A 19907-nucleotide genomic window follows, 5' to 3' on the forward strand; every position below is an offset into this window, starting at 1 on the left:
AGAGATGGCGACTGTCTATCACATTAGGAATTATGTCATGTTTTCAAATAAAAGTGTCTTAGAACAACATGTCGGGATCTTCGATGTATCTGCTCCAGAAGGAGAGCAACTTGCCATCAATAAATGCAACATAACATGGAAATACAACTCCAGGGAGGTCAGTGATTCTTATTGTCCTGGACATAAAAGCAATTTTCATACCTGGGAACTCTGGGAGAAGCACCTGGCTGGAGGCTTTCCAGCTGACTTGACCAACCTATTGACGTCAGCGTTATTACCTACTGACGCTAGCAGGCAGCCCTGGTCGTGCCCAAAACCCCGAGCCCAGAAGTTCCCAGGTATGGTAAGTAATAAAAGATCAGAAGTATCTGTTTCAAGTAATATCTATCTACATATTCCGCACTCCAAATGTCAAATTTGAGTTGTAGGAAAGCCTGATATCCTTGTCATGTTACATTACGTATATAGCAGCCTATCTTGGGTGCATTCGCTAACCTGGGAGATCCCAGGAACTTTGTTGGAAAGATGCAACTGCAGCTCCCCAACTGCCTGGTTAGAGAATGTCCTTTGTCTCGTGAAAGATAGAGCGATACACGGAGAGGTAGGCTGTCTGTGTTTCCACACTCACTTGTTTTTGTTATGTTTCCCTGTGTCTCCTGTTCCAGTTGGTTTTTCTGGTTTCTCTGTTCTCTTTACTCTGTTCCGTGTGAAGGATCAGTAATATGGAGGTCTCCGCCAGTGGGGGCACGGTGTCTATTTCTTCCATTATAGTAAATAAAGGATGCAATGCATAATCTAATCACATCTTTCACAGGGAAATGGTTGCGTAAGCAGAGTCCGTTTTACTTCCCACTTCCAACTGAAATAGAATACTTTCATTTTTCAGGCTCTCTTTTTTGTTTGGCCTGACTAGCTTTGTCATGGCGTTGTTTTGTGTGTTTGAGCATGTCAAGTGCATAACTGGGAAACTTTCAGGAGTCTCCAGATAAAGTGCTATTTCGTCAAATCACTTTCCTCTTTTTCAATGAAGAGGGGAAGCTCTGGGTAGCCTACTACGGGATGTTAATGGGGGGGTCATTGATCAGATGTGGAAACATAGATCACGCCAATTTGTGATTTGTTCTGATATTCCTTTTATTAACGACTGCTTGGTTTTAAGATTATTACTTCTCGATGTTCTGAAGATTGTCCTTCTGGCTACAGACGAGTTTTGCACAAAGGGAAACACAACTGTTGCTTTGACTGCGTCCCGTGCTCAGAAGGAGAGATCTCCAACACAACAGGTGCATAGCAAAATATTTGGGGTCGTCTTATAATCAGACCTAAAATAGAGGTCTGAATACAAGACTAAGATCCTGATCCCCCGCAACACAGCAGGGGACCTGGATTCTCTTCTCTGGCAGCCGGTGGAGGTCTGTGCGATACGCGCAGGCAACCTCTGCTGCTGCCAGCACTTCCTCTAGGGCTTCTATGACAGAGCGCCGGCATCATATGACCTTCCAGTGCTCAGTCATAGAAGCCGCGGCGGAAGTGCTGGCAGCAGAGGTTGTCTGCGCGCATCGCACAGACCTCCAACGGCAGCCCCCACTAGACACCATGGAATCTGAAGCATGGGGAGAAGTCTAGGGAAGCACTGGTAAGTCGGGGGAGGGTAAGAGTGGCATATGGGGGGTTATAAGGGCTTTCTGGAGGCAGAGTAGCGTATATGGGTTAAAAGGAATATCGGGGAGGCTGAGTGGCATATAGGGGGTTAAAAGGAATATCTGGAAGGCAGAGTGGCATATAGGGGTGTATAAGGCATTTCTGTGGGCAGGATGGCAAAATGAAATGAAAGCAAAATGAATTTTTCGCAATTGCTGTTTTTATAAAATATGAAAAAATAGTTTACATGTCAATATTTGCTAGTAAAACTGTTTCCTATAGGGTAGTCCTATATTCAGTCTTTTTTCCCCTTAGTATTCAAATGTTGGGGGTCATTTTATAATCAGGATAATCTCAGAATTGAGCAAATACATTATATTGAATAGTGCTCTGTGATCTACATTTTAATGATTTATATCGTTATGATACTTTTTACAGATGGAGAGTCTTGCCAGAAGTGCCCAGAAAACCAGTGGCCAAATGAGAAGGATACTTGTGTTCTGAAACCCACTGAATTTTTATCCTTCAAAGACAATTTGATTGCATTGGTTTTCAGCATTATATCAGTTCTTATGTCTGTTGTAACCTCCATTATCTTGGTTATATTTATTTTGTACCGAGACACCCCAATTGTTAGAGCTAATAATATGAACCTCAGTTTTGTTCTCCTGGTGTCCATCATCCTGAGCTTCCTCTGTGTGTTTCTGTTCCTCGGTCGCCCTGTGGATATAACCTGCATGATGCGACAAACTGCTTTTGGAATCCTCTTCTCGGTAGCTGTGTCTTCTCTGTTGGCCAAGACCATCATGGTCTGCATCGCTTTCAAAGCCACCAAACCCAGCAGCAGGTGGAGAAAATATATTGGAGTCAAATTACCCAATTATGTTGTGTTTATCTGTTCATTTATTCAGGTTGTCATTTGCATCTGCTGGTTGTCTATTTCCCCTCCATACCAGGAAATGAACACTCACTCCTACCCTGGAAAGATCATTATTCAGTGTAATGAGGGGTCAGTAGTTGCTTTTTACACTGTTCTGGGGTACATGGGCTTCCTGGCAGCTGTGAGTTTCATAGTTGCTTTCCTGGCCAGGAAATTACCAGACAGTTTTAATGAAGCCAAGTACATCACTTTCAGCATGCTGATCTTCTGTAACGTCTGGATCTCTTTTATCCCGGCTTATATGAGCGTTATTGGCAAAAACACAGTGATTGTTGAGATTTTTGCTATATTAGCTTCTAGCGCTGGAATTCTGTGCTCTATATTTTTCCCAAAATGTTTTATAATTTTGGTGAATCCAAGCATGAACACAAAAGGACGATTACTAAAATCAGGATTTTAAGATTCATTTATAGAGTCATATAGTTGGCCTCCTCAGTTCAGTATTTGACCAGTAGCTATATTCCTCCATGGCCACCTCTTAACTTGATGCTGTAATAGGTAAATCCTGTCCGTCGGCTCTTCTAAAAGATCCGGGGACCCAGAGGCCAGCAGCATGTCCACCTAGCTAGCTGTCTAATGGGATTTGAGACAAAGTGCCCAGTAATGATATGTCTCATTAAAGATTTGTTGCTATGGCCTGAATGGCGACAAACAGTTATAAATGTAGAATAAAATATAAAAGGTTTTATCTGCTCATGAGAATACATTTTAATAAATGCAATTACCGTATTTGCTCGATTATAAGACAATGTTTTTTTCAGTGCAAATGCTCTGAAAAATACCCCCTCATCTTACTATGAGACTAAGATCCAGATCCCCCGCAGCGCTGCAGGGGACCCAGATCCTCCTGTCTTATGCCCCCTATTTAACGCTCCCCCTCCCCAAACTTACCAGTGCTTCTGACTCCCTGGTGTGTAGTCGGGCAGCGGGTAGACGTCTACATGATCCTGCTGCAGGACAGGAATACAGAATAGCAATGTCTATCTACATATTCCGCACTCCAAATGTCAAATTTGAGCTGTAGGAAAGCCTGATATCCTTGTCATGTTACATTACGTATATAGCAGCCTATCTTGGGTGTATTCGCTAACCTGGGAGATCCCAGGAACTTTGTTGGAAAGATGCAACTGCAGCTCCCCCAACTGCCAGGTTAGAGAATGTCCTTTGTCTCGTGAAAGATAGAGAGATACACGGAGAGGTAGGCTGTCTATGTTTCCACACTCACTTGTTTTTGTTATGTTTCCCTGTGTCTCCTGTTCCAGTTGGTTTTTCTGGTTTCTCTGTTCTCTTTACTCTGTTCCGTGTGAAGGATCAGTAATATGGAGGTCTCCGCCAGTGGGGGCACGGTGTCTATTTCTTCCATTATAGTAAATAAAGGATGCAATGCATAATCTAATCACATCTTTCACAGGGAAATGGTTGCGTAAGCAGAGTCCGTTTTACTTCCCACTTCCAACTGAAATAGAATACTTTCATTTTTCAGGCTCTCTTTTTTGTTTGGCCTGACTAGCTTTGTCATGGCGTTGTTTTGTGTGTTTGAGCATGTCAAGTGCATAACTGGGAAACTTTCAGGAGTCTCCAGATAAAGTGCTATTTCGTCAAATCACTTTCCTCTTTTTCAATGAAGAGGGGAAGCTCTGGGTAGCCTACTACGGGATGTTAATGGGGGGGTCATTGATCAGATGTGGAAACATAGATCACGCCAATTTGTGATTTGTTCTGATATTCCTTTTATTAACGACTGCTTGGTTTTAAGATTATTACTTCTCGATGTTCTGAAGATTGTCCTTCTGGCTACAGACGAGTTTTGCACAAAGGGAAACACAACTGTTGCTTTGACTGCGTCCCGTGCTCAGAAGGAGAGATCTCCAACACAACAGGTGCATAGCAAAATATTTGGGGTCGTCTTATAATCAGACCTAAAATAGAGGTCTGAATACAAGACTAAGATCCTGATCCCCCGCAACACAGCAGGGGACCTGGATTCTCTTCTCTGGCAGCCGGTGGAGGTCTGTGCGATACGCGCAGGCAACCTCTGCTGCTGCCAGCACTTCCTCTAGGGCTTCTATGACAGAGCGCCGGCATCATATGACCTTCCAGTGCTCAGTCATAGAAGCCGCGGCGGAAGTGCTGGCAGCAGAGGTTGTCTGCGCGCATCGCACAGACCTCCAACGGCAGCCCCCACTAGACACCATGGAATCTGAAGCATGGGGAGAAGTCTAGGGAAGCACTGGTAAGTCGGGGGAGGGTAAGAGTGGCATATGGGGGGTTATAAGGGCTTTCTGGAGGCAGAGTAGCGTATATGGGTTAAAAGGAATATCGGGGAGGCTGAGTGGCATATAGGGGGTTAAAAGGAATATCTGGAAGGCAGAGTGGCATATAGGGGTGTATAAGGCATTTCTGTGGGCAGGATGGCAAAATGAAATGAAAGCAAAATGAATTTTTCGCAATTGCTGTTTTTATAAAATATGAAAAAATAGTTTACATGTCAATATTTGCTAGTAAAACTGTTTCCTATAGGGTAGTCCTATATTCAGTCTTTTTTCCCCTTAGTATTCAAATGTTGGGGGTCATTTTATAATCAGGATAATCTCAGAATTGAGCAAATACAGTATATTGAATAGTGCTCTGTGATCTACATTTTAATGATTTATATCGTTATGATACTTTTTACAGATGGAGAGTCTTGCCAGAAGTGCCCAGAAAACCAGTGGCCAAATGAGAAGAAGGATACTTGTGTTCTGAAACCCACTGAATTTTTATCCTTCAAAGACAATTTGATTGCATTGGTTTTTAGCATTATATCAGTTCTTATGTCTGTTGTAACCTCCATTATCTTGGTTATATTTATTTTGTACCGGGACACCCCAATTGTTAGAGCTAATAATATGAACCTCAGTTTTGTTCTCCTGGTGTCCATCATCCTGAGCTTCCTCTGTGTGTTTCTGTTCCTCGGTCGCCCTGTGGATATAACCTGCATGATGCGACAAACTGCTTTTGGAATCCTCTTCTCGGTAGCTGTGTCTTCTCTGTTGGCCAAGACCATCATGGTCTGCATCGCTTTCAAAGCCACCAAACCCAGCAGCAGGTGGAGAAAATATATTGGAGTCAAATTACCCAATTATGTTGTGTTTATCTGTTCATTTATTCAGGTTGTCATTTGCATCTGCTGGTTGTCTATTTCCCCTCCATACCAGGAAATGAACACTCACTCCTACCCTGGAAAGATCATTATTCAGTGTAATGAGGGGTCAGTAGTTGCTTTTTACACTGTTCTGGGGTACATGGGCTTCCTGGCAGCTGTGAGTTTCATAGTTGCTTTCCTGGCCAGGAAATTACCAGACAGTTTTAATGAAGCCAAGTACATCACTTTCAGCATGCTGATCTTCTGTAACGTCTGGATCTCTTTTATCCCGGCTTATATGAGCGTTATTGGCAAAAACACAGTGATTGTTGAGATTTTTGCTATATTAGCTTCTAGCGCTGGAATTCTGTGCTCTATATTTTTCCCAAAATGTTTTATAATTTTGGTGAATCCAAGCATGAACACAAAAGGACGATTACTAAAATCAGGATTTTAAGATTCATTTATAGAGTCATATAGTTGGCCTCCTCAGTTCAGTATTTGACCAGTAGCTATATTCCTCCATGGCCACCTCTTAACTTGATGCTGTAATAGGTAAATCCTGTCCGTCGGCTCTTCTAAAAGATCCGGGGACCCAGAGGCCAGCAGCATGTCCACCTACCTGGCTGTCTAATGGGATTTGAGACAAAGTGCCCAGTAATGATATGTCTCATTAAAGATTTGTTGCTATGGCCTGAATGGCGACAAACAGTTATAAATGTAGAATAAAATATAAAAGGTTTTATCTGCTCATGAGAATACATTTTAATAAATGCAATTACCGTATTTGCTCGATTATAAGAATGTTTTTTTCAGTGCAAATGCTCTGAAAAATACCCCCTCATCTTACTATGAGACTAAGATCCAGATCCCCCGCAGCGCAGCAGGGGACCCAGATCCTCCTGTCTTATGCCCCCTATTTAACGCTCCCCCTCCCCAAACTTACCAGTGCTTCTGACTCCCTGGTGTGTAGTCGGGCAGCGGGTAGACGTCTACATGATCCTACTGCAGGACAGGAATACAGAATAGCAATGTGGGTGGCCTTTCCTGGCAAATTGAGTTGGAATAAAATCTAACCGGACAGCCCCAAGTTGACTCAACAGGATCTAGCTGAGTCTGCTGGACTATGGATCAGGAGGATCACTGTTATATAGTACATAAAGTTGAAAAATACCTTAGTCCATCAAGTTCAACCCTTCTACCTAACCTTCCTATTCTTGATCCAAAGCAAGGGATAAACTAATTCAGCTACATCGAACTTTGCCATCAGGGGAAAAATTCCTCCTTGACTCCAAAAGGCAATCGGATTCAAATATTAATTTTCCTTGTTCCCTTACCCAGTTTTCCTGTTCCCCCTGCTCTCTTGCCCACACCGGGTCACAGCTGCGATTTCCTGAACCTGCTTGGTGGCAAGGCCCCATGGGAATGTCCACTGAACACTGTACATCATCGTGTAGGCAGCCTGTTGCCCTATCAGATCGCTCATTAGGGGATATGTTAGACTCACGATAAGGCACATGCTGAAGTGGTTCCGGAAAGATAGCCCACTTGGGAACCCATCTGTCATCTGGATACCAGAGTTTAGTAATGGCAGTCATGGAACTCTTGTACGGCTATTACTCTGTCCACACCTTTCCATCGCTGTCCTGTCCTGTACCCATCACAAGACTTTCATGTTTTCAGATGGCTTTTAACATTATTCTTTGTTACAGATGCCATGAGCCGTGCACAATGTTTTTCACCCTTTTTTTATTATGAACCTGAATCTGTTATTTACTTTTGGAGGGAATTTTGTTCTAATAATCACAGAGGTCACAATTTTAGCAGTCAAAGTAAATAATGAGTTTTAGCACCATAAAACATCACTCAATAGACATCTTTTTGATATGGAGCAGGAAATGGTTTGAGCCACATAGGTCTTCAAGATAGGTCTATTCACTGAGAAGTTAAGTGGCCATTCAATGGTTAACTGAGGTTGAAAAACCCTGACTCACATATAAAAATTGTTGCACAAATACAAAGTTGCAGCCAAAGTCAAGGCAGGAAGGAGGAAAACAGGGCCAACTACCTCAACAAGAGCCAACTAATCATATCCTTATAGCCCATTATATCCCTGTATAAAAAAACACAACAACCAGCCTAGATTTAATAAGCATTTAAAAATTCATATATAAAAATTAATAGATTACAGAAACTAAAAAAAAAAAGTTTCTCAAAAGTAAGGATGGTCAAAGAGGTGCAGCAGCAGTAGTAGGGCACTGGCCAATATAAATTTTTATTTTTAAAAAGCCTTTCACATTGTGTGCCATTCCAGTAGAATGTTTGGTTTTGTCACCAATAGTTATCAATGAGGAATAATAGATGATATGGCAGAAAGATAATACAAATGTTGATTAGTCCACAAATTACTGGTTTGGATCATAGCATAAATGGGCGAATAGCTTCATTAACTGAACCATACTCAGGAACAAGGAAAACTGTCTGCTGCAGCCCCTGTAATACATTAGAGAAGTCACCACAGCTTCTCCAATCCACCTCACAAAAGTACCGTATTTGCTCGATTATAAGACGACCCTGATTATAAGACGACCCCCCAAAATCTGAATATTAACTTAGGAAAAAAAGAAAAAGCCTGAATATAAGACTACCCTAAAGGAAGAAAGTTTTACCAGTAAATGTTAATTCATGTAAACTATTTTTTGATTGAGAAAAATATTTTTTTTGTTTTTATTTCCTTGTATTTTCCAACCTGTCCCCCAGTTACGCACATCTGCCCCCAGGCTTGCCACACCAATATGGCACTGTGGCCCATGATATGCCTTTTAACCCTCTATATGCCACTGTGCCCCATGGTATGCCTTTTGACCCCCTATGTGCCACTCTGCCTCCAGAAATGCCTTATACTCCTATATCCCATTCTGGCATTTAGGGGGTTAAAATGCATATTATGGGGCAGAGTGGCATATAGGGAGGTATAAGGCATTCCAGGAGGCAGAGTGGCATTAAGGGAGTTAAAAGGCATTGTATAGAGCACTCTGTCTCCAGAAATGCCTTATACCCCTATATGCCACTCTGGCATTTAGGGGGTTAAAAGGCATATTATGGGGCAGAGTGGCATATAGGGAGGTATAAGGCATTTCAGGAGGCAGAGTGCTCTATTAAATGCCCCCTTAACGCCACTCTGCCTCCTGAAATGCCTTATACCTCCCTATATGCCCCTCTGCCACATAATATGCCTTTTAACCCCCTAAGTGCCAGAGTGGCATATAGGGGTATAAGGCATTCCAGAAATGCCCTATGCCCCCATTTAACACACACACTTACCGGTGCTTCCAATTTCCTGCTGTATTGATGGGGCAGCGGGTTGACGTCTCCTTCCGCTGCAGCCGGAAGGAGGTGGAGTTTGCAGCGGGGGTTTGTCTGCGTCCGTCGCGTAGACCTTCCCCGGCTGTCAGAGATCAGAGTTCCCCGCACCGGTGCGGGGAACTCTGATCTCTGACAGCCGGGGAAGGTCTACGCGACGGACGCAGACAACCCCCGCTGCTAGCCACACCTCCTTCTGGCTGCAGCGGACGTTGTCTACGCGAATCGCGTAGACGTCAACCTGCTGCCCCGGCAATACAGTAGGAAGCACCGGTAAGTGTGTGTGTGTGGGGGGGTGTTAAATGGGGTGGGGGGGGAGACAGGAGGATCGGGGGATCTGGATCTTAGTCTCATAATCAGACCTCTATTTGAGGTCTGATTAGAAGACGACCCCGATTAGAAGACGAGGGGTATTTTTCAGAGCATTTGCTCTGAAAAAAACCTCGTCTTATAATCGAGCAAATACGGTACATTTCCTGCACTAAAATAAACTATTTTCCTCTAAATTGTGCCTTGATGGCCCTGGTGGTTTTGGTTCTAATGACGTGCCGTACGTTTGATGAAAGATTGATGCTAGTTAATGATATGAAGTTCTAATAGGTGAATAATAGAAATCAGGTATAGGTCTATTTTAGTTGAGGGTTTGGGTTCTGTTATAAAATGGGAGGTATTTTTATTTTCTTGATGAATGACGTAGAAGAAAACTCTCCTACATTGTGACCGTAATTTCCGTACATTTCCTCTTGTTTTGTTCAAAATAAGTTTTAATAGTTGCATCGCTATGTAAAAAGGATAATCACACTTGGACCGCGCATTATACGATAAACATGGAGAATTTGCATACAACTACGTAATTGCAAATTGGGTGTTTCAAATAAGTCTGCATTTAGAAACATTGTGGGTAACTTCTCTGAGTGAGCTCCAGAGGGTCACATTCATTTATATGATAGAACAAGGACAACCAGGTAAGGGGAATTATTATTTATCTAAAACAAGAAGTTAACACAAAACCACTTTGATGGTGAAATGGATCTAACTTGTGAAAGACAACCTCCACTGCTGCCCTTCACTTCCGCCGGTGCTTTTATGCCAGAGTGGAAGTGGAGGGCAGTAGCTAAGGTGGTGTTGCTGCGCATCAGCAGCAACACCACCAAAATGTTATAACAGCCATTGTTACGAAGGGTACAAAGAATAAAAAAAACTCTTGTCACTAAGGGGTTAAGATGCATTCTATATTATGTACTAATATACGAATCTGGGAACGTTGGAAACAAATCTATGTAGAACAGCAGCTTTAAATGGCTAAGGGCCGTTACCCAAGTTGGTGGTGGCTGGGCCCTCAACTTTGAGAAGGTTTCAGCAAAATAGGGATGTCCGACAAAAACTACAAGAAATGGTGAGATTCTGGATCATGTCCAAACAAATTGTTATTTTATGGTAGCTACAAGAATCATAACGACACAGAGGAGTAAATCATTTACCGGTTTCAGTTTGTTTAAAGAATACATAAAATGCTCATAAAAAAAAACTACTTTAACCTGCATCTCTTGAACTCAGATTCGGGTTATACTCCCAACCAGTGTTAACGTCAGATACAGAGGATGGGGATCAGATACCCACAAGTATTAATATCAGCAGCAGTAACAGGAATATCATATCTGACTACCCAACCCCCGCAATACCCCTTCTAAACAACCCCCCCACAGTTTCTGGAGAGCGGTGCTGCACTTGGTAGCGCCCTTTTAGGCAAGTTTAGGCAGCCCTGTGCCTTTGTCAGTGAAGCAGTACACAGGTACCTCACGGGGCCCCTGCCTGCAGCACAGGTGGTGTATGGGTAATGGCCGCCTACCAGCCCCTCTCTGTCAGACTCACCAGCAGCTTCCTTCTCAGTAGACATGAGGAGCCTTCCCTCCAGCAGAGCTCAGCATTCACAGGACACAGCACTCACTCTGCAGACCCAGGATACTCAGGGGTGGGGAGGACTGTGAAGCTGCAGCGGCCTTACCAGCTCCTATCTGCTAATGAAGATGATCCAGCCTCCCCAACACAGTCTCTCTCACAGGGAGAGCACACAAATCTAATCAGGAGTCACCTTGGGCCTAGTCCTGAGCTCTGTCAGACTGGAGCCTTCCTGCTTTCCTCACATACTCTGCCCCACATCCTCTCTCAACACCCAGTCAAAACCTCACTGTCACCTGATTGGTGCAGCTGATCACATGACCTGCTTGCAGCTCCTCCATTTTGAGTCCTGGCAGTGGCTGAGGGGCCCATCAGCAGAAGCAGCAGTAAAAGTGAGTGAGAAAATGCTGGGAGCTGCATACATTATACACAGCTGTGAGTGGTCTGAGATTTTACTTCAGGGAAATGCTGTTTAGGGCCCCAGATGTTTAAAACTCTCCCAAGTTATCTGTATGGGGGAGGGCAGTCAGGGCAACAACAATTACCACCTGGGGATGGAGAATGTCATGAAGTGCGTGAGCTTTATCAGTATATAACTCTATATATCAGTATATAAATCTCCAATGTATATAACTCTATATCAGTATATAAACTAACGTATATAACTCTATATATCAGAATCTAAATACATAATGTATATAACTGTATGTTCCAGGAATATAAATGGCGAATGTATATAACTCTATTTATCAGTATGCAAATCTGTAATGTATATAGCTCTATATATTGGATATATATATATTCTGATATAATTCTATATTATAATACTATATTAATAAATAAATGTCTCAGAAATATGAATCTATACTGTGTATAAGTATATATTTGTATGCAAAGTAAATTTGGTATAGATAATACCTTTATTGGCTGACGTATAATGGATTGCAAGCTTTTGAGGCTATCAGGGCCTCGTATTATAACTGATAATATATAAATTCTATAATATTCCTGAATGCATTTATAGGGTAATATGTGAGCATATAAATAAAATGTATATAGAGTATGGCTGTAGTTATGGGATGTTGTCTTTGGGTTGTCCAGTTCTGGCATCTGCCGCGTTCTCCTATTTTATTACGATTATTATTTATCGTTTTGTATAGCGCCATCATGTTCCGCCACGCTGTACAATGGATATACAGGACAGGTAGTATATAACATAACTATTGGAAGCCGCGGGTAAGCAGGGTCCTGCGTAAACGAGCTGACACTCAGTGAGTTGGGGTAAAAGTGCCGCCGTCAGGGAGATTGCAGGAGAGAGACCAGGAAAGGAGAGCTAAAGGAATACGTGAGGGAGAGGGTTAACGTGTAAGGCAGGGCTTGACAATTTTTTTTTAAATCTAGGAGCCAGCTAAAAAAGTTAGGAGCCAGGACTTTTTTTTGCCCTACACTCACACTTTGCCCCAGCACTTTGCCCTGCACCCACACTTTGCCCAGCACTCACAGTCTCACACTTTACCCTAGCCCTCACTTTACCCCAGAACTTTGCCCCAGCACTCACACTTTGCCCCAGCACTTTGCCCACATTAAAAAGCACCAGTGCATACTTTTAATTACTATTAATTAACTATGTCCCCAGTTTCCCATAGGCATCTTTGTAACTAAATAGCTTCCCATAGTCCCATGTTTAGTGACAAAGATGCCTATAGGAAATTGGGGACAGAGTTTGCCTTTGCCCCCAGTCTCCCATAGGCATCTGTCACTAAACATGAGATTATGGAAAGCTATTTAGTAACAAAGCTGTCTATAGGAAACTGGGGACAGTTTGCCTTTGCCCCCAGTCTCCCATAGCCCTCTTTGTCCCAGCCTCCCACTGCCAAGCATGCCCCCAGTTACTTCCACTGACCTGACCCCGATGTGCACTCTGTTGGATTCCCGCTGCTGCTGCTGCCGTCGGCTCCACCCTCCTCACTGAACGGGGCTGGCACCGCCCACAAAGGTCACTGAGCAGTGCTGGTGCCGCCCGCGAAAGTTATTGAGCGGCACCGGCTGTCTCACTTCTATTTCGAATCGACAGGGGCAGCATTTTAATAAGCTGTCCCCGTTGATCCGAAATAGAATTGAGTCAGCTGGCCAGCGTGACTCAGTGACCTTCGTGGGAAGTACCAGCCCCGTTCAGTGAGGAGGGTGGGCGGAGCCGCTGGCAGCAGCGGGGTTGTCTGCATTGCACAGACGCCCGCTGCTGCCGGAAAGGAGGATCCAAGTCCCCTGCAACGCCGCGGGGGATCTGGATCCTAAACCCAATTATAGGTTTGGCTCACAAACACCTAGGCGCCAGGATAAAATTATCAGTCGCCATGGCGACCTGGCGCCTGGGATTTGTCGAGCCCTGGTGTAAGGTTACAGGCGTCTTTAACCCCGGGTGTAGCACCGGTTCTTCGGGTCAAGAGCTGAATCCTCCGGGTCGCAGGAGGTGGGTCTTGACATGCCCTGCTCCCTGACCCTTTGCCCTGTAAATGGGGGCATTCTCACCGACGTCAGTGGGCAGCCCTGGCCCGCATTCAGCAAGGGAAGGCTCCGGATAGCCGGAGCCCAAAAGTTCCCAGGTGTGATGGTCAGCCACCAGCCACAATACTCAAGTAGGCTGTCGCTTTTAAACAATGCTCAATTGGTATTTTGTTGTGAACAACATAAAAGCATGGACCCATCCTGCTTTGTGTCATCAGTTCAGGGTGGTGGTTGTGTAATGGTGTGGCATTTTCTTGCCATTTTACTAGGGGCATTTTAAGTCTTTTTATGTAACTATTTTAGCGCCAGTCTTTCCTAAACATTGCAGTGAAATTTGATTTTTAACAAACGCATTCTATCCAAACACAGTCTGTCAGTACATTTCCCTGGGTATGTGAAATTACTGATTTGTATTCAGAAACACCCCTGTGTGCAGGATTTGGGCATGTATTTTAGGCACTATAGGTTTAAAATTGGAACATGCATATTACAGTTCTAAAGCATGAAATTTTGACTGATCAGTTTGCTGGGTTCCACACCTCATTTGAGACTCAGTAGAGGTCCCATATTTCAAGAATTGGAGGGCATTCCAGAGGATAGGAGCAGCTCTTGAGTAATCTTGCAAGCATGCATGAGATCTATCAATCAGAGGACAAAAGGAGATCATTGGATGAGCGGAGAGACCGGTTAGGATGGTATTTATAGATAAGCTCTCCGCTCCTAACCGGAGGGTATTTAGAGATGAGTGAAGAGAGACTGATTAGTAGTGTATTTAGAGATGAGTGAGGAGATGTAGGCTTGGGAACCGCTGTGAAGGGCTTGGAAAGTAAGAGTCAGGATCTTGAAATGAATCCTGAAGTGTACAGGCAGCCAGTGAAGAGACCATCAGAGAGGAGAGGTGAATGGGAGATGAAGATAAGTCTGGCAGCAGGATTCATGGTGAGTTGGGTAAGATGGAGACCAGCTAAGACAGAGTTACAATAGTTAAGGCGGGAGATAATGAAGGCATGGACAAGAGCCTTGGTGGCATTTTGTGTTAGGCAGGGACTAATGTAAGCAATGTTTTTAAGATTGAGAGTGTGGTTTATTCTGACAGGCTGAATATGGAGGTTAAACGAGAGGTTTAAAGTAAGGGTGACACCTTACAGTGAGGGGAGGAGGAGATAATTGCACCATTGAGTTAAGATTTTTTTTATGTTTTCAGCAGGGTTGCAACTAACGATTGGTTAACTGATTATTTTTTCTAATAATTGAAATAAAACACAATATGCAATTTAAGTTTAACCTATTAAAGGCCAATGATGGCCCAGGAATGTCACGCAAAAATAGTCAGTTAACTAACACCATGATGCGCCAGGCATGTTATTGTTAAACAAGCTTATAAAGTGATCTAAACCAGAGATTTTTGTTGTGGAAGGTGATTTGAATTTGCAGGACAGGGAAAGGGAAGGTAGGGTGTTTCTGGCCAACCAGTCCTGCTTATTCTTACTCTGCCTCAGGGGAGCGTTTACCATCCGGCCGCATACAGACAGCTCTGACCGGGTGACAGGACCTTTCCCTGCTCCATAGCAGTGGGCAGCAGACAGAGGATACACTCCCCGGATAATGGCAGGATCCCCGATGATGTTCACTCTACGTCAGGGTGCTGGCAATACTGCAGAGGGGCTCCTGGTTATGATACTTTTTCGTATGATATCACATATTACTATGCTATGACACGGCTGATTACATAACAAACAAAATCATTGACAGCATTACTAATAACTTTGCATAAAAACCCCTGTAGCATCAAACTGCTTATAATTTTTGTTTTTTGCATTTAATTTATCCCAGACTTCTTTTTGCAAATTATACATGACAGTGGGAGAACCGAGTCTGGCATCCTCCTAATGCTTTGTAGAAAACATATGAAGGCAAAAGTGGGGTTAACCTTTAGATGACCGTGAAGCATATTGTAATAGCATAAAACCAAATAGTGAAGAGCACATAAACCTTTAGCACATATGATCATTTTCTATTAGCTCTGCTCAGGGCTCAAATCCCCTTCTACTGTTATTCTCACATGCCGACGTACCTGCAAAGCAGTGTCAGACAAGGGTAATCCCATAGACGCCACCAACGATTTTACTCCCCAGCACCAAGCCCCCCCATATGGGCTGGTGCAGCCTTAGCTGGTTGACCACCGACAACCAGCTGAAAAGAAAACGTACATACAGATAGGGAAAGGTGGGAAGCTGAGATATCAAAAGGGACCTAAAGCCTGCAAAACCGGTCTTATAAAAGCTCCCACTGCCCCTCCTCTGATTCTACCTAACATACCACAAACCCAAAACCAGAGCATCTCACTTAGAGCCCTTTATGCCTCAACCGGCAGCCACCTGAGGCTATCCTGTCCAAAAAGTGACACAATCGGCCGAAGGGACCCCGAGCGACAAGAGTTCAAAGTTTCCCCGGGACGGACCGCAAGATAGCCGGCATGCGTACGATAACCGCACTGGCCGATCTCGGCTCTCCTGGCAGTCCCAGAGCACCCTCTTTTGGGTCAAAGTAAGTACGGAGTAGAGAGCTGAGGTGATTCGGAAGGAGGGGACTTGGGGGCTCTTGGAGGAGGGATGATCAAGCTCCTGTGAAGCAATTTCAGTGACAGAAGGGAGAATGGAAACTGACCTTTTGAGGACAGGATCATGCCTGTGGAGCCACGGGAGTCCCAGGATAAGAGGAAACATCGGGGACTTGATGACAGGATCATGCCTACGGAGCCACAGAAGTCCCAGTATGAGAGGAAACATCGGGACTTGACTAAGTTGAGGATCAAGTGTTCATGGTGGGATCATCTAAATCCCTCCTTTGGGGTCTCATCCTTGAGGGATTCTGCAACCCGAGTCAAAGCTGATGAAGATATAACAAAGTCCTTTTTAGTGGATAGAGTCTATTTACAAACCTTTAATGAGGGCATATTGTATATATTGTTATTGATAACACATTTTTGATAACACTTTCTACATTTTCCATTTCCTGCTGTCTCCATACACATTATTGTCATTTTAGGGCTGTGGAGCCTTTTCAAAACCCCTATAAAAGAGGGGCATCGGAGGAGAAAAGAGTGACAAAAGGATTTAGGGTCAAAGAGGGGCTGCAAAGCTTCAAAATGTATTATTTATCTGTCTTGTCAGCTGCTCTTTTTTTGTACTCTTGCCTTAGTGAGCTCATTCTTGAATGTCATTGTGCTTTAACAAAGGCGTACAGTTTTTTCTGTTACTAGATAGGATTAGTACTAGAACTTTCCCTTAATTAGGTGACTTGATTCAGTGGTAGCTGAAGATCTCATGACCATCAGGTGTGATTTATCCCTCATTCATTCACCTATGCTGGGCTGTGTCACTAGCCCTTTGCCTCTATGCCTCCCTTGTTTTTGCACGTTCTTCTGCACCCTTTCATGTTGCAACTCGTCCGTTATTGTTCTGCGTGTTTCTCCACTTATATCTGTCTGCAATGACAGAACCACCTAATCCTGGTTGAACATGGTTTCACTAGCATAGCCACCCTCTTTGCTGTTTTACTGAAGATGATTACACCATGGCTATATAAATAGATGAAACGCACTGCACCACACAACCAGCTGGCCACCTATGGCCCCACATCAAAACTTGGATAACACCTATGTATACCCCTTAATTCTTCTTTATGTCCCCACATCAGTATATATTCTCCATATGTATCGCTGGTTCAGTAGGACATTGAAAGTGTGAAAAGTTATTGGTGTTAAAATTAAACAAAACTACAATTCCAAGATAGCAAAGGTTTTTGTGAGTTAGGTCCTTTGTGAATGATGTTTGCTTTGCTCTGAGACTTACATAGAGAATAAATCCCAATGTACTAATATAAAACTTTGAGTATTTATATGAGTCTCAGCTGCCTGGTGTAACGTAGAGTCAGCTGAACACAGATAAATACCCGATCCTACAGAGCTGCTGCTGATCACCTGCACTGAGGAAGTCAGGAGACGTTCCGATGGACGAGCATCTTTCACCAGCTATCTCTAATGGGTTTGCAATGATTTCCTGTGTGTTCTTCATTAGAACGGCAGTCGGATTATCTGAGATTCAGAAAGCACCTCCTGGGTGCCATCTGAGGTACATAATGATTTTGACATTGTGAAATATATGTAAGGTCCTTTATGCTCTTGTTGCCTCCATGTTTCATTATTTTTTTCTTCCATCTTTCTCTCTAAATCTTTTTCCTTCTATCTTCTTTTTTCCTCATTTTTTAACTCTTTCACTGAGACTATAACTAGACTTAGGCACCAGGGGGCTCTTCGTCTTTGTGCTCGTCTTGGTCAAAAAAAAATCTTCGTATTCCGCGAATATTCGCCCATTACTGTCTTATCTTTGGGCGAATATTCGTTTTTTCTTCGTTTTTTTAAGGGGTTAATACGGGGTTAAGGGGTTAATACGGGGTTAACACGTACCGCAGCAGCTCTGGCGCCAGTAGTTTAAATGTGTGTATCAGCAACTCTATTGGTCGCCAGCAGGGGGCCTCCTGCTGGCGACCAATGAGCACACTACCATATATAGCTAATATATTCTCGGGCAGAACATTATGCTACTCAATGTAAAACCAACAGAGGGCAGCATTCTGTCCGAAGATATATTTGCCATATGTGGTAGTGTGTTCATTTCCATTTATTAATTATTTAAATAAAATATATTCACATGATCTGCTGGACTCCCCGCTGCAACAGTTAAATGTCCGCACTCGTGGACATTAATTCTGTCTAACTTGCAAACTCTTTTTTTTCTATTTATTTGGGTTTTTTTTCTGTTAGACGAAAGGATCATGGGAATAAATGCAAATGATCACACTGCCACATATGGCTAATATATCTTTGGACAGAATGCTGCCCTCTGTTGGTTTTACATTAAGAAGCATTGTTCCATATGCTTGAAATCCAAAGTTATTATGCTACTTAATGTAAAACCAACAGAGGGCAGCATTCTGTCCTAACATATATTAGCCATATATGCTAGTGTGCTCGTTTGCATTTATTCAAATAAAATATATTCCCGTGATCCTTTCTTGTAATGGTTTAATAAAAAAACCAACCCAAAATAAATAGAAAAAAAGAGTTTGCAAGTTTGACAGAATTAATGTCCGCGAGTGCAGACATTTAACTGTTGCAGCGGGGAGACGAGTGGATCATGGGAATATATTTTATTTAAATAATTAATAAATGAAAATGAACACGCTGCCACAGATGGCTAATATATCATCGGACAGAATGCTGCCCTCTGTTGGTTTTACATTGAGTAGCATAATAACTTATTAAGCTACTCAATGTATCGTACCAACAGAGGGCAGCATTGTGTCCGAAGTTATAAGTTATTTTATTATGCTAAGTCTAATGTCCGTACCAGCAACTTTGTTGGTCGCTGGCACAGACTTTTAACTTTTGCAGCAGGGTCCTAGTGGTATCCCCGCTGTGTCAGCGACCAACAAAATAACTTATTATAACTTCGGACACAATGCTGCCCTCTGTTGGTTACATACATTGGGTAGCTTAATAAGTTATTATGCTTCTCAATGTAAAACCAACAGAGGGGATCTGGATCCTCCTGTCTAATGCCCCCCAAACTTACCGGTGCTTCGGACTCCCGGGGCAGCGTGTAGACGCTGCAGACGGAAGGAGGTGCAGTTAGCAGCGGGGGGTGTCTGCACGAATCGCGTAGATGTCTACAGGCTGTCCCAACTACACACCGGGGAATCAGAAGCACCGGTAAGTTTGGGGGGGGGGTAAATGGGGGGCATAAGGCATTTCTGTAGGCAGAGTGCTCTATGAATTGCCTTTTAACCCCCTTAATGCCACTCTGCCTCCAGAAATGCCTTTTAACCCTCTATACGCCAGTCTGCCTCCTGAAATGCCTTATACCTCCCTATATGCCACTTGTTGGAAAATAAAAGGAAATAAAAACAAAATATTTTTCTCAATCATAGTTTTTATTTAAAAGAAATAGTTTACATAGTTTACATGAATTAACATTTACAGGTAAAACGTTTTTCCTATAGGGTCATCTGATATTCAGGCTTTTTCTTTTTCCTTAATTAATATTCATATTTTTGGGGGGTCGTTTTATAATCTGGGTCGTCTTATAATCGAGCAAATACGGTATATAAATATTAGACCCTGCTGCTGATAGCAGGTATAGATCAACACATTAACACACAAACCCAGCTTTGCATGTATAGATCAATTGAAATTCACTTGTGATCTCAGCACTGAAGATATATATCAAGTAAACAGAATCAGACATACAAATCCTGTATTTGCAGGTATATAATAATAATATATGAAACGTAGCATTGCAGGTATAGATCAAATAAATACATGGAAACAGCATTGCAGGTATTAATCAACTGAATATGACACAGAAACCCTGT

At 43.1% G+C, this 19907-nt stretch overlaps 1 protein-coding gene across 1 annotated transcript in view; it reads left to right on the plus strand.

Moving 5' to 3' along the window:
• LOC128467739 (vomeronasal type-2 receptor 26-like) overlaps positions 1–6431 on the plus strand; it is a 29623-nt gene extending 23192 nt beyond the window's left edge. Inside the window, exons 7-8 of the mRNA XM_053449443.1 lie at positions 2080–2706; positions 5840–6431. Coding sequence (XP_053305418.1) covers positions 2080–2706; positions 5840–6162 — 950 coding nt within the window. The 3' untranslated portion in view covers positions 6163–6431. The remainder of the gene's footprint in view (positions 1–2079; positions 2707–5839) is intronic.
• The last annotated feature ends 13476 nt before the right edge of the window (positions 6432–19907 follow it).

This window comes from Spea bombifrons, chromosome 1 (genome assembly GCF_027358695.1).
Source record: "Spea bombifrons isolate aSpeBom1 chromosome 1, aSpeBom1.2.pri, whole genome shotgun sequence".
NCBI lineage: Eukaryota > Metazoa > Chordata > Amphibia > Anura > Pelobatidae > Spea > Spea bombifrons.